The sequence below is a fragment of the Taudactylus pleione genome, unplaced genomic scaffold (assembly GCF_031769625.1).
Source record: "Taudactylus pleione unplaced genomic scaffold, aTauple2 ptg000114l, whole genome shotgun sequence".
Lineage (NCBI taxonomy): Eukaryota > Metazoa > Chordata > Amphibia > Anura > Myobatrachidae > Taudactylus > Taudactylus pleione.
In genome coordinates, this window is record NW_028284516.1 from 19462635 (window position 1) to 19477218 (window position 14584).

At 42.3% G+C, this 14584-nt stretch overlaps 1 protein-coding gene across 5 annotated transcripts in view; it reads left to right on the forward strand.

Moving 5' to 3' along the window:
• The window catches only part of LOC148524991 (uncharacterized), a 465228-nt gene that overhangs the window by 47840 nt on the left and 402804 nt on the right, over nucleotides 1–14584 (forward strand). For all 5 annotated transcript variants that reach the window (XM_088471429.1, XM_088471430.1, XM_088471433.1 and 2 more), the window contains exons 4-7: nucleotides 1306–1389; nucleotides 4263–4430; nucleotides 5844–5927; nucleotides 9585–9752. In XM_088471429.1, coding sequence (XP_088327555.1) covers nucleotides 1306–1389; nucleotides 4263–4430; nucleotides 5844–5927; nucleotides 9585–9752 — 504 coding nt within the window. The remainder of the gene's footprint in view (nucleotides 1–1305; nucleotides 1390–4262; nucleotides 4431–5843; nucleotides 5928–9584; nucleotides 9753–14584) is intronic.

Genomic DNA, 14584 nt, shown 5'->3' on the forward strand with positions numbered 1-14584 from the left:
ATAATGCCACTACTCCGATCAAGGCTTGCCTAGTGCATCTCAATCACCTGTCTATAATGCACCTAATAATTAGGCTTGTGCATCTCTATTATCACATATCTTCTGCGTGTCCAACCTACAGTCCCTTGTGCTGACTCTCTATACCAGTATCCCACACTACCTATTATGTTTTCCACTCACTTTTCTTAATAATAGTCTAGGTTGGTTGGGCTATCACATAAAGACACATTATTATCCCTATATAGTCTCCTCATCCAGTACAGTACATACGTGTACAAATGGGTGATACTGTATAATGTTGCTCTAGCCCCGGTTAATTCTGTACATATATGTATGTCATTGCTGACATTAAGTTATTACCAGTTTTGTTGTATCCCTGTTATTTTTATGGTATTATTTTTTTCCACAGTAAACAAAGTCAGAGTGTTTGTTTCTCTCATTCCTTCTAACTAATGTGTAATTGGAATATATATTTTTGCAGCCAGTGACCTTGACTGTTTGTAATGGAATCTAAAGCAATTAAGTCGCTGATCGTGATGGAGAACGATGGCAGGGAGCAGACAGAGTTGCATGAATTAGTGTAAACAGCGAGCGTTGCTAAGCAGTATTAGATGACAGTTAGCTTTTTAATGAGAAAAGACACACAGTAATTAAATGTTGACATACAATTATGAAATATATTAGATAACAAATCAACAGTGCAATAAGGGAATAAGAACAGACATTTCTGGAGAGAGAGGGAGAAAAAAAATCGTCCTGTGCTCTGTCATCTGAAACTGTTTTTTATGAGTGCAGGTTGAAGGTCAAGGAGGTATCTTAACTCCATCAATCGTTTGGACAGTTACAAATGACCTTTCACTTTCCATAAGACATTCAATATTCTGAATTGGAGAGATACATTTTTCTGTGTTTAGAAAATGATGGAATTGAAACCCCTTCGTACAGCACGAGGTGGCAGCTAGGCTGAAGTCTATAAACGCCTCATTCCCCCCAATGTTCATTCACGCTGGCTCCCCATTAACATGGAGCCACTCACTTAACATGTGCTATATATTTTACAACCAAAATGGCTGCAGAGCCCACGGACTGAGAACATTGAGTGTGTTTAAAGATCATGAAAAATTACTGTACAAAATTGCACCTCGAGCAACTGTTATTATATATATGCCGTCATCGGCACTGCAAATAACAGACCTGACATTCCTATATATCTACTATACCTTTAGCAATTTAGGCTAGAAATGTTGTCGTCAGCATTATTCCAGTTGTTTCCATTCAAATGTTTTCTGAAATTGTTTTCCATAGATACACGACAAAGAAAGCAAACGTGAGGCCCTACAGAAGGAGCTATTAAAAGCTCAAAGCCAGTACTCTGTATGTTATGATGAGGTAATCAATTTTAATTGCCTGTTTTGTATTAACCTTTGCTTTTTATTTCCTTATTCCTTGGCAGTGTAAGTACCTAAAATATACATCTATAATTAGGGTTCCTGTTGTGCTTGTTTATGGTTTGTGTTACCTTTTTGTAGTGTCTCCATGATGTGTGCCAATTCTAAAGAACATTTTTTTTCCCTTTCTGTTTCCAAACAGCCAAAAATACATATTTTTCTGTTTAGAATAACGTGGACATAAACGTTGAGAAAAGACCTTATGCTAAAGCGGAGAGCTGCTGTGTGTTATCTTATTTATTTTTGTATTATTACATCTGAGCCTTGATACAATGTGTCGTTTCATATTAGATGGGCGGCTACATGTCTACTAAACACAATAACAGTATTGTTCGAAATGGTCTATTACTATATAAATTACCATTAGTATTTTAAGAAATTTACAGTTTTCATTTGGGGATATTTTTATTTTTGTTAATTCTTTTTTAAGTCTATTGGTCAACTGCCTTAATTAGGTGTCTGATATATTATTTATGCACAGTCTGTGGCTTTGCTATTTTAATGTACATGTTCAGTAAGTCAAATGGTACGTTTAGTATTCCAGTTTCTATTCAGGGCCTATTTTAGGTTAATGACTGTAACTGTCTTTGAACGCCGTGGCATAGAGAAGAAATAGATAGAGTGTTCACATGGGCCCATGTAAAGATGCACCACACACCAGAAATGTGGGGACAGGGGTGTGTCTCGGCAGCATGGAGTGTACTGTTGACAATACTTTCTAATTTCCACTGACAGTTCCATATTTATAAAATTGTCCCTGAAGTTTCCATATGTCAGTGCAACAGAGTTCGAGACACAGGGGGTCATTCAGACCCAGTCGTTAGCGCCGATGCGCTCGGACCGGGTCGATGGCCCCCCACAGAGCATGTGCGCGCCGGCGCATGCGTGAGACCCGCTACGACCGACAGTGCCGGTCGTAGCGGGTCTCGATCCAAAGGGGGCGACCTGTCGATGTTGATTGACAGCTCGCCCCGTTTGGAAGGTGGGCCAGGGGGGTGGCAGCCCAACGGAAGCGTTCCCATGGGAACGCCTACCGTTTGGGGGAGGCCCCACTGACATCATTAGTGTTGTCAGTGGAGAGCTTCCGGCTCAGACAGAGCTAGAAGCTCGCCGGGGCTTACGACAAGTGAGACCCTACCCTAGGGTCTCGTCGTAAGCCCCGATGGTCTCTGACCATCGCGACCATCACCCGAGCGGTCGTTAGAGCTGCAACAGAGGCGGGCGGTCAGGATTCAAGTGGCCGCCCAGTTTCTGAGCGACCGCTTGCATCCTCCGTCCGCCACTGAATGATGTCCACAGTCTCAAAGTGTGAACACAACAGAACTTTAGAGATGTCACAATACTGCAAACAAATTGCGATGATTTGTATAATAAAGTGACAATGATCAGTTAATAAGCGCAATCAGCTAGTCCTTACCTTACCAACATGTCTTTAACTCTTTAGTTATCTCTAATTAGTGTTTTCCAGATAAATGTCTAAAGTTACCTCCACTTTTATCAATATTAACAATTTATGACCTACATAATGGGAAATACAGAATAAAAAAATATCTTGCTATAACCGTTTCATCGTCATAGTTACAGACCCATCACCCTTAATAGCTGCCTCTTCTCTCAATGTACAGTTAGGTGCCAATAGCCATAGTGGTCACTGCTTGGGACATATTCTGTCTATAGATTGAGTGCGGGGCTGATACATCCACCAGTTACACCATGGACAGGGTCACTTTTTTTAAAAAACTATTCCGACTCCAGTCTGTAGTTGCCCTTGGTAATAAGGAACAACATGTAATGAAGAGGCAACATTTCATCAGTAACTATAGCTTACAAACCTTTGCAGACAGGTAAGATATTGTCACCTAACTATGCATGTCACATTATGTAAGAACTAATAAAAAAAATAGTTTGTTCTTACTTTAAAGACAAGCCCCAGCGTTACCTCAATTTGGCTTGCAGGATGTCTGGAATGGCCTTTGAGAGCTGCCCGGCACATCTATAGAATATGTATGGCCCGCCACTTCCATTTTCCTGGGCCCCTTCTCTGTGATGTTATGACATCACATGTGCTATGGGCATACTTGCCTATACTCCCGGAAGTTGCGGGAGGCTCCCGATTATTCACGTAGCCACCCGCACCTCCGGAAGTCTAAGCAGATCTCCTGCATCCTGCCCACTTCCTAGTGAAGTGGACAGGATGAGATTTAATGGGGAATTTACGGGTCCATAGAGAGGGGAAGGGGCTTCCCCCTCCTTGCAGACCCACAAATTGTGGACTTTTCCGGGGGAAGGGGCCTAATTACGTCTACGGCCCGGCCACCTTGAACCGGCCAGCAGCAGCAGCAGCAACTCTCCCGGAGATGATTTATACAAGGTCGGTAAGTATGGCTGTGGGTTGCCGGGGCTGGCCCAGTGCACATTAGTACCCTGTACAGAACTGGCACAAATCACAATACAATAAGGAAACAGGTTATTGAGTGGCTGCCATGGGCCGCTGGGCATGGGACAGAAGATAGACAGCTATGAATGGTAATGACACTATTCCCAAGTATACCCACAATAAATATTCCACCTTTGTACTAGCTACTTACATCCATGACCCAATCACACAGCTGCAGACAGTTCTATGTATTTCGAGTCTGTTGGAGTCTACTGTATGATGTGCATACATGTTGTGAATATTCAAGAGACGAGCAGCTTTGTGCTCGAATTAGATGCAATTCCAGCAGAGGATTAAACTCCACTTTAGGGAACATAATAGGAAGATGGGACAGCAATATTTGAAATGAACCTTGCGTTTATCTGTTTTACATCCAGCTGCTCCACCGGGAGAAACTTTTGCATAAACTTAAGGAAGAAAATATTCAGCTGACAGAGCGAATCATGCAGCAGTCCCAGGATGTTTCCAAGATGAGTGAAGAGAGGAAAAGGCTGGAACTAAAACTGGCAGTTGTCACAGAGAGACATAAAACTGTACAACACGAGGTGTGTGTGCGTGTGTTACAGTGCATTTAGCCCCCTTCCTCCTCGAGAGTCTCTTGTCAATTATATGTTTAGAGACTATAACAAGGCATGTCATTTGCTTTATTGTAACCACTACTCTTCACAAACGACAAGCAAGGATACGTCATTACTTTTAAAAGTAGTGTAACTCATTTTTCTTTCATGCTTGCTTTTTGTTTTATGTCTGTGTACTCTGTAGATATATATGATGTAAAAAGTCAAACCGTACTTGTAAGGCATTGTACCTGCTGGATCTATGATTGCCTGCTTGTAGTGTTTCCCTGTGCTGTGACTCTGCTGTTCAGTGAAACCAGATTCTCACTCGGGTAAGGCACATAAGTGCACCTGTCAGGAAGCTGCTTATTGTGTCGGGATGTGACACCTCTCTAATAATCCATGTGACCCTCATGCTTTTTATCGCATATAAATATATAATATATACATTCTACTCTGTTCTCCATTTAGTGTTTGAAGATAATTAGATCAGATGGGTCTCGGCCCACCATACCGGACATTGGACATTTATGGTAAATGTGACCTGGAAAACATTGCAGGATATGTAGGAAAACTGGTTCACAGGTACCTGTGCAAAAAAAATTGTGCTGTAATGTATATTAACCAACAAAACGTTTACATTCCTAATCTGTACAAGAATAAATAATCTTATAATGTGATTGGTTATTGTGGGTTAAATCCTGTTACCTGTGCACCAGTTTGTATTATAACTATCCCCCAATGTGAGCTGGTGCAGTGAGTTAAAGTCGTATATGTAATTTAGGGAGCCTTGGAGAGAGGTTTAGTACATCTATCCCGAAGTACCAACCAATCTTCCCCTAACTGTCACTTTACAGACTGTTTGAAAAATGACAGTCAGGAGCGGATTGGTTGGTACTTTTATCTCTCTTCACTTTATCTATTTCCAAGCTTTGATAAATCTCCCCCTTAACTTGGGATCTGTAAGTGCGAGAGTAGGAAAACTTTGGTTATAGAGCTCTTGTAGTGTATCTGTAGGCTTCAATGGTAATATTTATATATCATTATTTTCTAAGGGGTCTTTATTTAACATCTGTACATTTCTGTATTGTGGCGATCAAAGATCTGATTATGATTCTCCAGGTAGGGGTTAAATTTGACTGGTTTAGATCCCGCGGCACTTTTATATAAAGGCATGTCTGTAGACGACATATAACTTGGTAACGGCCTTTGTGTAGAAAAGCTAAGGAAACATATGTTGAAAGGAACCAGCAAGAGAAAGAAATGACACAAAAAGGTTGAGAGCACAATGCCTTGTCTTGCTCAAGTTAGTTTTGAATGAAGTTAGTTATTCATTCCAGTGTCTTAACTCTCACTCATTGTCCATCTGTATTTAATTTTGCTATTTTCTTTTTTTTTTAGGTTAATAACAGAGATCAAATCATTTTACAACTTAAAACAGACTTGAAAACATCACAGGAGAAATATTTTGGCTCTCAAGAAGAAGTAAGTACTTTGAGAGTTTAGACTGAAACGTCTGTTAACAGATCATTCTTCAGTATCCAGAGCTGTTGGTAAGATGGAAACATTCAGCTTCTTTCCTACCATTGAATTTTTGTTCTGTGCCATTCTGCACCGAGAAATATTCAAGATGTGGGAATTAAAGGTTACATAATTTGGAGAATGCTTTCAGTCATTGTTGATTCTGTCTATTCCCCATCATACAACATACAACAATAAACAATTTTCCATTCAAAGCGGGAAACTGAGGTAAACGTTAAGTCGGCCAGTTTAATTCAGTGAGAAGAACAATCAAAATGATGAATATGCGTTGTCACAATGGCACGGCAATGCTTATTATAGGAATTCTATTGTATTCATCAAAATGATCAAATCTGGATAGTTTTTTTGTTTGTAGAGCTATTGCATCAGGTACAGTACTTTACGGTAAGAAAATTTGGGATAAAATTCACACCATATGCAGTGTTCTAGCTGAATACAAACATTTTAGTGATATTCAAGGACTCTAAATTCATTTTATTTATCATTTTACCTTTTGAATATTGAATTCTAGCTATGTGGAAATGTAGGCCTCTCACAGAGCTTTATCAATCGGATGAGACCCTTACATCCTTATGCTTAAATTAAAATACATTGTCTTTCTAAGAGCCTTTAGCCAAGAACTCTTACTTCATGTATGCAAATATTTTTCTCTCTGTTCCCTACACCAGTGTTTCTCATACCTGAGCCTTATGGAATCCCAACAGTGCATGTTTTTCAGACCATCTACCGTAGCTGGACCACAATTGTATTAATTGACTACCATAATAGATCTACAGGTGGTAGCAATTATTCCTGTTGATGCCTTGAAAACACTCACTGTTAGGGTTCCATAAAGGCCAGGTTTGAGAAACACTGCCCTACAGAAAATTAGGCTACTGGCACATTTTAGGGCTTTTTCATACAGATTTTACTGACCTCATCTAAAGGGGATGCAGTCAGGAAGCCGACGGTCGAAATGCCGACTGCCGGCTTCCCGACAGTGTAATCCCGGCAGGGGTGTAATGACAGGCGTCCAAATCCCGATGCCTGTCATTTTACTTACGCTGGGAGCCCGACGTCCGGCATACAGATCGAAGGTAAGCCAGGTGCCTGGCGCGGACAGCTGCGGTGGGGGGAGGGTTAGGTTAGGGGCTCCCAGGGGAGACTTAGGGTTAGGCACCCCCCCAGGAGGGTTAGGCTAGGGGAAGGGGGGGTTAGGGTTAGGCACCCCCCGGGAGACTTAGGTTTAGGCTGCGGGGAAGGGGAGGTTAGGCACTAGGGAGGGAGTTTAGGCAAAACTAAAGGAGGGTTGGGGGGGGGGTTTAGGGTAGCTAGCACTTACCTTTCCAGTTGTCGGGATCTTCACTGGTGCCGGTCTTCCGGCGTCGGGATAGGTCCAGCGGTATTTCATACCTATCCAATCTGAAGGTGGGTACACACTTGCCGACTGCCCGATGCGATGGCTGATGGTGACAATGAACGATATATCGGGCAGTTGGTACACACTGCACTATCCTGTGAGCGACCACCCAATATGTTGTGTACTGGCACGATTGACCTTGACAGTGTTGGCAGCTGTGTCGCTTGCACAGAGACATATCGTATAGTGTGTACTCAGCTTTAGAGTAACTCCAGTAGCCCTGTGTAGAAGGGAGGACAGATGGAACTTGATATAGAAATTATTGATCGCGATAGTAAATGAATGGTCTGTATACACAGACAACGATCTCTACTTCAACCTCTGTTTGTGCTCTGTGTGCTGCAGGGTAAATAGAGATTGATGTGGGTAGTAATGGGCTGTCCTCTTACAGGCTCCTTGTATTTGTTGGAATTTACACCACTTTTGTAACGAGAGATAATTTCTTCATTTAACTCTTTATTAAATAAGATATAGTTCTTACAAATGATTTCAGTCATAGGAATTGGTAAACATTGTAATCTCTTCTAATTAGTAATGTTTTAAAATACATGATACCCAGCAATAGATTTAAGACAATGAGGAATGATGGCAAGGCTTCAGGTAATAACATACCAAAATAACAAGTATTAATAAACATGCACAAGTCAAACGTCTTTCTGTGTCGGGGTATTGGTACTGGTCAGTGTATTAATACTCATCAGGTTATTAGTACCCATGCATCCTGTTTATGAATATAAGAATAGCACACTGTCGGTGCTGCAACTGCTAATACGGTAATGATAATCCTATGTACAGCTGTCCCTAGAAATTTCAGCTCAAAATATATTGGGCGGGATGTACTAAAGGCGAAAATGCTGTAAAACTCCCCAAAACACTGTTTTCCGGGGTTTTGCTGCATTCCCCAAATGTACTAAGCATTCCGGTGCTTAGTCCTTATGGGTAATGCCCCCTTCAGGTGGCGTTACCCTATAAAAGCCTATGAGCTTCTTATCGAGACGCTCTTCCTTGGGAAGGGACTTCTGGGTGTTAAACCCGGTAGACCCTCTGTCCGGAGCCATCGCAAAGGACAGCTCTTATCGGGAGAGCTATCCTTTGTGATATTCTTGGTACATACCACAGCAATGAACCGCGGTATGTACACAGAGACAGGATGTACCGTATTGCAAATGCAATGCTTAGTACATCCCGCATTATGTGAATTTCAAATGTTTAAAAACAGAAGTGCTCTGACCATTCTCAAAGGTTGTGTCGGAGCATCCTGGGAGTCATTTCTATATACCATCACTCTGAATTACTAGAATGCTAAAAAGGAAGATTTTATGTTGCCAATTACATTCATGGTTTTTATCATGGGAACCCAAAGCATCTAATTTATACAACCAGTAAATATCACATTTGAAGTAATCGTTTTCTAAAGTTAGCTCTTAAATCTTTAAAGCACTGGCCAGCCTCAATGGTATGCACTGAAGTGGATTTATAATTCCCTTGTTCTGTGCCCTGAATATTGCCTCCTATTGACACTTTATTTTGGCCCTATACTAGCCTTAATGGGAGTGTACTGATAACAATAATCTATATTATTGAACAGGTAAAATAAGTAAATAATAAATAATTCTATAGAGCAATTCATGAATTGTTTCAGAATTTTGTTATTATTTTTTGATACAATGTACTTCTCTGAATCCCAGACTGTTAAGAAGATAATTAATAAACATTGGGTTTGGATGTCCTCCTACCCACTAACATGCTATAAATATAACGGATCTCTTTGGGATTATTTGATACGTAATTGATCGTATATTATCTAAACATCTTAATGGTAGAATAAAGACGGACACTGCGTAAACTGTCAGAATAGCACAATTGCTAAATAAACTTTACATCCACCCACTGGTAAGACAATTATGATGAATTATTTTGTGAGTAGCTCCACAGAGCGAGTTACCTGCACAGAGCACAGAACAGGAGAAGTTCAATCCCATGACAATGGATTACATAGACACTGACAGGGTTGGTTTTGCCTTTGCATTTTAAATTATGTCCACATAAAATGAATAGCTAATTTACTGGATTTCCACCCATGCATGGAACTCGCAGGCTGTTAAACAAGAGTCATAGAGTATGTCGACTTTAAATTGGGGAGCTTAGAGAGCATAGATAGAATTTAACTTTTCACTATTAAGGCATTTTTTTTCCATTAGTTGAGTCTCCAAGAGGAAGAAGTCTCAAGACTCCAACAGAAGATTAAAAGTCTCCAAACTGAAGCTCGGGAACTGTGGGAGAAAAGCAGCGAGCAGGAAGATCGCCTCAATCAAGTCGAAAAATCAAAGCAGCAGCTCTTCCATGAGCAGGAGATTCACCTTGGCCAGGTAAGTGGGGGACAGGCTACACATCGGTATTTGATTGGAAGTTTTAGATGCCTCTGAAGACTGCTAAAAGTCTATTCACAAAGTAAATTTTTAATTTGCCTTTTAGTTGCTAAATAAACACTTAACATTTCCTGGCAATTAACATGGTGGCCAACAGTGACGGATCCTTGGGGAGGGGGGCAATCAGTGTGATCGCGCCCCTCTACCTTTGTAACACTACTCACCAGTCTACTACCGCTGGCCACTGTATAGCAGTGTAGCAGCAGAGGTCCATCGTGCTGCAGCTGAGTAGCATCCATCTCCTCTCTCTCCCTGCATGATGTGCCTCTCCTGCTGCACTACAGCGGCCAGCGGTAGTGGACAGGTCAGAAGTGTTACTGTGGGAAGAGTGGCGGGGTGGCGTCATTGTATCATCAGACATGCCAGCAGTGATCTAGTCATTACACTTGATTGCTGAACAAGTTTGTGGTCACTTGAGTCACACATATAGATGTCACAACTGAACAGATCCTTTCATTCGGGGATCTGGCAAAGTGACTAAGATGGAGATGCAGAGAAGATGACTACGCACATCTCAGTGCTGTCATTGACTGATTGATGCCGACGTGGTTGGTCATATCTCATCACTGTTTTAGAAATCGTTTTCAGACATGCAGAGAACAATAAACAGCGCTTTTATGAGGATAAATGAATATACCAAAATGATCAACTGAAGTGAATTTATATAAATACAGTATTTAATCTATATTAAAATACATATAAAATTGCAATATATCTTGTATAATAAATGAAAGAATAAAACAATACAAAAATATGCTAGTAAATAGGCACCTCTCTCTGGATGGTATTAGTCCAGTGGAATATAGGTGCAGTATATAGTGTCCTGTTCCTAGGTGACTCCCTGGATTAGACTGAAGTATTTTGTAACTGGGTGGTATGGTCCAATGGATTCACTATGTTGAGGGTCCTTTTTATTTAGCGGAAAAAGCAATGATAGTGGGTCCCTTGGAGTGGTAAAGAAAATACCGGAGGCTTGCAATCCCTCCATCCGGCCAATATCCACTTTGAAGATTTGGTAAAGATCCGGAAGTCTGGTTCAGGTCACAAGGAATTAACTGTACAATCCAATGTGTTCCAAGAGAGTTGGGGTGCTTAACGCGTTTCGCTGTGTAACCCCCAGCTTTATCAAAGGTGACTTGTTATTACCAAGGATGGATATTTATCGGGTATAACAGAAAATGCAGTAAGAAGATCACAGCTATTAGTGTATATGAGTGGTCATCTTCCTTCCAACTACTGTGACTGATCATAGGGAACCTGGAAATCTGGTCACTGCACCTCAGAGCTTATTAAATGATGATCCTGTCCATTGTCTCACAATGCAGATTGGCAGAAACTTGCATGCCAGTACTGCTCAGGTTATAGGGGGAAATTCAGAGGTGCACACAGGGAAGCCATCGGGCCCAAGTGGTCGATGGTTTCCCTCTGCGAATACATACAAGGGATTCTACCTGAGATATGGGGCCTGATCCAGATGTGAACGGTCATGCACAGCCGCTAGGAAGCATCTGTGCAATACCATCCAACTAAAATGCACATGCAGCAGGAGGTGCCTGTAGGATATAGACACCCTCTGCATGCATCTGCGATCCGTAGACGCTGCTTTGGATCACCATCGCGATCATCTCAGCTTTGGCCAGGCTGCATAAGCTGAAGCTGACTGGCCGACTCCTGGCCTGCGATGCAGACCTTGGCCTTGGCACACCCAGGAAACGGGAGCGACACACCCCTGTCTCCAGGAACGTAACCATGCAAATGTCTTGGGGGCACTGCGTGCTAACACACAGGACTCGTTCTGCACATGGTTTACGCAAGCGCAGACCCACAAACGTCGCATATGTATATAAACCGTCAGGTTTCTGTACGTAGCTGAATCAGGCCCATGCTGCTTAGCCAGTCTACTGTATTATGTGATACCATTCCATCAGAACGGATAAAATAGTAAAGTTGAGTTGTTGTTTTTCTAACCAGTATTTGAAAGTGTTGTTAAAGTTTAATCAACAATAACTATAGTATTTTGAAAATTGAAGCTTGTAACAGTTGCTTCAAGCAGAAACTTCCAGCATACACAATTTAAACCATTTACTGGGGGGAAAAAAATAATTGTTCCGTCATCTGTACAATTTTCCATTATGCAGGCTTCCCATTCATCAAGTTAAATAATAGCAACTTGTGAGTGAAGTTGACAGGTTGGCAGAGTGATTTAAGGAATTAAACTTGAGATCTTTTACTCTTCCCAGATCTGTGAATGTTCTGGATTTTACAAGTAGACATGCGGGATCAAATGCCATATATACGTTCTCAGAACATTTTAAAGTGTGATGAGATAATCTTTACAACGTAATTACTAAATGTATTGCCTTGCTAAATAGTGTTAACAAAGCCTTCCTAATGCTTTTTGTTGTAATCTTTAATGAAGTTTCTCAACATTGGCCCTTAGTAAAGTGACTGTGCATCTGCTGATCTGAAACTGATTAACAGAAAGTACAGACATATAGAACATACAGACATAATGGAGCTGACGCAGACTTGTAGCAAAGCGTAAACTACTCAAAAGAAAGTACACGCAACAGTAGTGTATTTTTGCACATCTGCAGATCCCTACACAGCCCTATGGCAGCATATACTGTATACCTGGTTCCTCATCAGTGTGTGGTATTTATGGGATGTAGTTAGCATCCCACCGGTCCGGATGTCGGCGCTCAGAATACCGGTACCGAATCCCAACAGCAGTTGGAATCCTGGCGCCAGAATTACGACTACCGGCATCCCGACAGTGAGTATTAGGGTTAGGGGGGGGGTTAGGTTTAGGGATAGGCACTATGGGGAAGGGAGAGGAGGGTTAGGGTACTTACCTAATTGGGTCGGGATTCTGACTGTCGGGATGCCGCTGTTGGATTGTGACCATCGGCTTCCCGACCGCCGGTATCCTGTGCCCAACTTGTATTTATTAACAGTTGTATTATATAGCGCAAAAATATTACACAGCGCTTTACAGAGCATATTTCAGTCATTCTCATCTGTCCCGGCCCCAGTGAAGCTTACAATCTATGTGCTTGATTCAGAGATTAACGCAATGCCGATATTTATGGAGATTGAGCAATTTTTAGCCATTGCGCTTGCGTGAAAGCCATACTGTGCATGCGCAGCGATTGGTTTGTGATTACACTCACACACAGGATTCACTCGCAAAGTGAGTGACAGGTAGTCAGCGTTTGGTGGAGGTGACGGGGATGGTTGGCAAACGCAGACGTTGCAGGACCGTTTAAACTCTGTTTAATAGGCGTGCATAAATTAGCTATTGCTATCTCCTTTGCAGCATGAGAGCTCTCAGTGTGTCAGGAAAGCCGCAGTGTTTAAGGCTGGTCAGACGTGACTCAGAAGCTGCGTGGCTGCCTGATCTGGGTCAATGTTCCCCATGTGTATGCTGATGCACATCGTCAGAGCGATATGAGAAGGCAGCAATGTGCGTCTCTATGCTCGGTAAGCTTTGGAGACATTAGCATATTTTTGCAATTGCGATCCATAAGAGATCGCATTTGCGATTGTATATGCGTAAATCTCTAATTAAGGTTGTATATTCCTTATCACATGGACTCGCACACTATAGATAATTTGTTGGTCAGAAGCCAATTAATCTACCAAAATGATTTTCCAGCGTGGGAGGAAACCGGAGAGCCCAGAGGAAACCCAAGCAAGCATGGAGAAAGCTCACATACTGCACACTGATCAGTCATGACCTAGAATTGAACTCATGACCTCAGTGTTGTAATTCTAACCACTGTGCCATCTATGCTGATTTTGTATCTGTCCCATAGGCAGGGGCATATGGACATAATTGGTGGCTGCATTTGTGCAAATATGCTTTTAGAGAACTTCGCCTATGTGAGAACGCCAATTCCCGTTCTACCTCCATGGTCATAGGATTTGATGCGTGCAATATGTGTTGTGTTCTCGCTTTCTGAGTATGCACAGTCAGTGCGAATTAATGCATGATATGCTGCGCAAACTGGTGTACTACTCACTTTGCCTCAGCCCCAGTGTGAGCCCAGTTCTTAGGGGTCTATTTACTAAGCAGTGTTAGGATAGGGCCGCAACTAGGGGGGGCAAGAGGTGCACGTGCACCGGGTGCCGGAATGCAGGGGGTGAAAAAAGGCTGCAGATTCAGATAACGGCCATCCAAAAATGGCCGCCGCCTAGGAGGAGTCAGATGCTAGAGGTCCTTACTGGACCTCTAGTGTCTGTCTCCTCCTTGGCGGTGGCCATTTTCAGCAGATTCCATGCGTACTAGCCGTCCGCATGGACTCTGCTGAAAACGGCCATCCAAAAATGGCCACCGCCAAGGAGGAGACAGAAAATAGAGGTCCTACTGGACCACTAGTGTCTATTAGGCCAGCGCAAGTGTCGGAAGAAGATGCTGAAAGCTGCATCTTCTCCCTTGAAACCCCCTGGCAACGAGCATAAACCCCATAGCAACGAGCATAAACCCCATGGCAACGAGCATAATCCCCATGGCAACGAGCATGGAACTCCTGACAACGAGCAGGTAATTTTAAAGTAATTAGAAGCCTTACTGTGGGGCATAAAATGGTGTCGGGCAAATATGTAAGTGGCACTTCGGTAATAGGCATTACCGTGTGTGGCATAATGTGTAATGGGCATTCTGGTGTGTGGAATAATGTAAGTCACTATACCAGGGACATCTGACTAGTGCACTGCCTTATGGAGGAGCAAGGACAAAATCCAGGTACAGGAAGGGAGGGGGCGCAAAA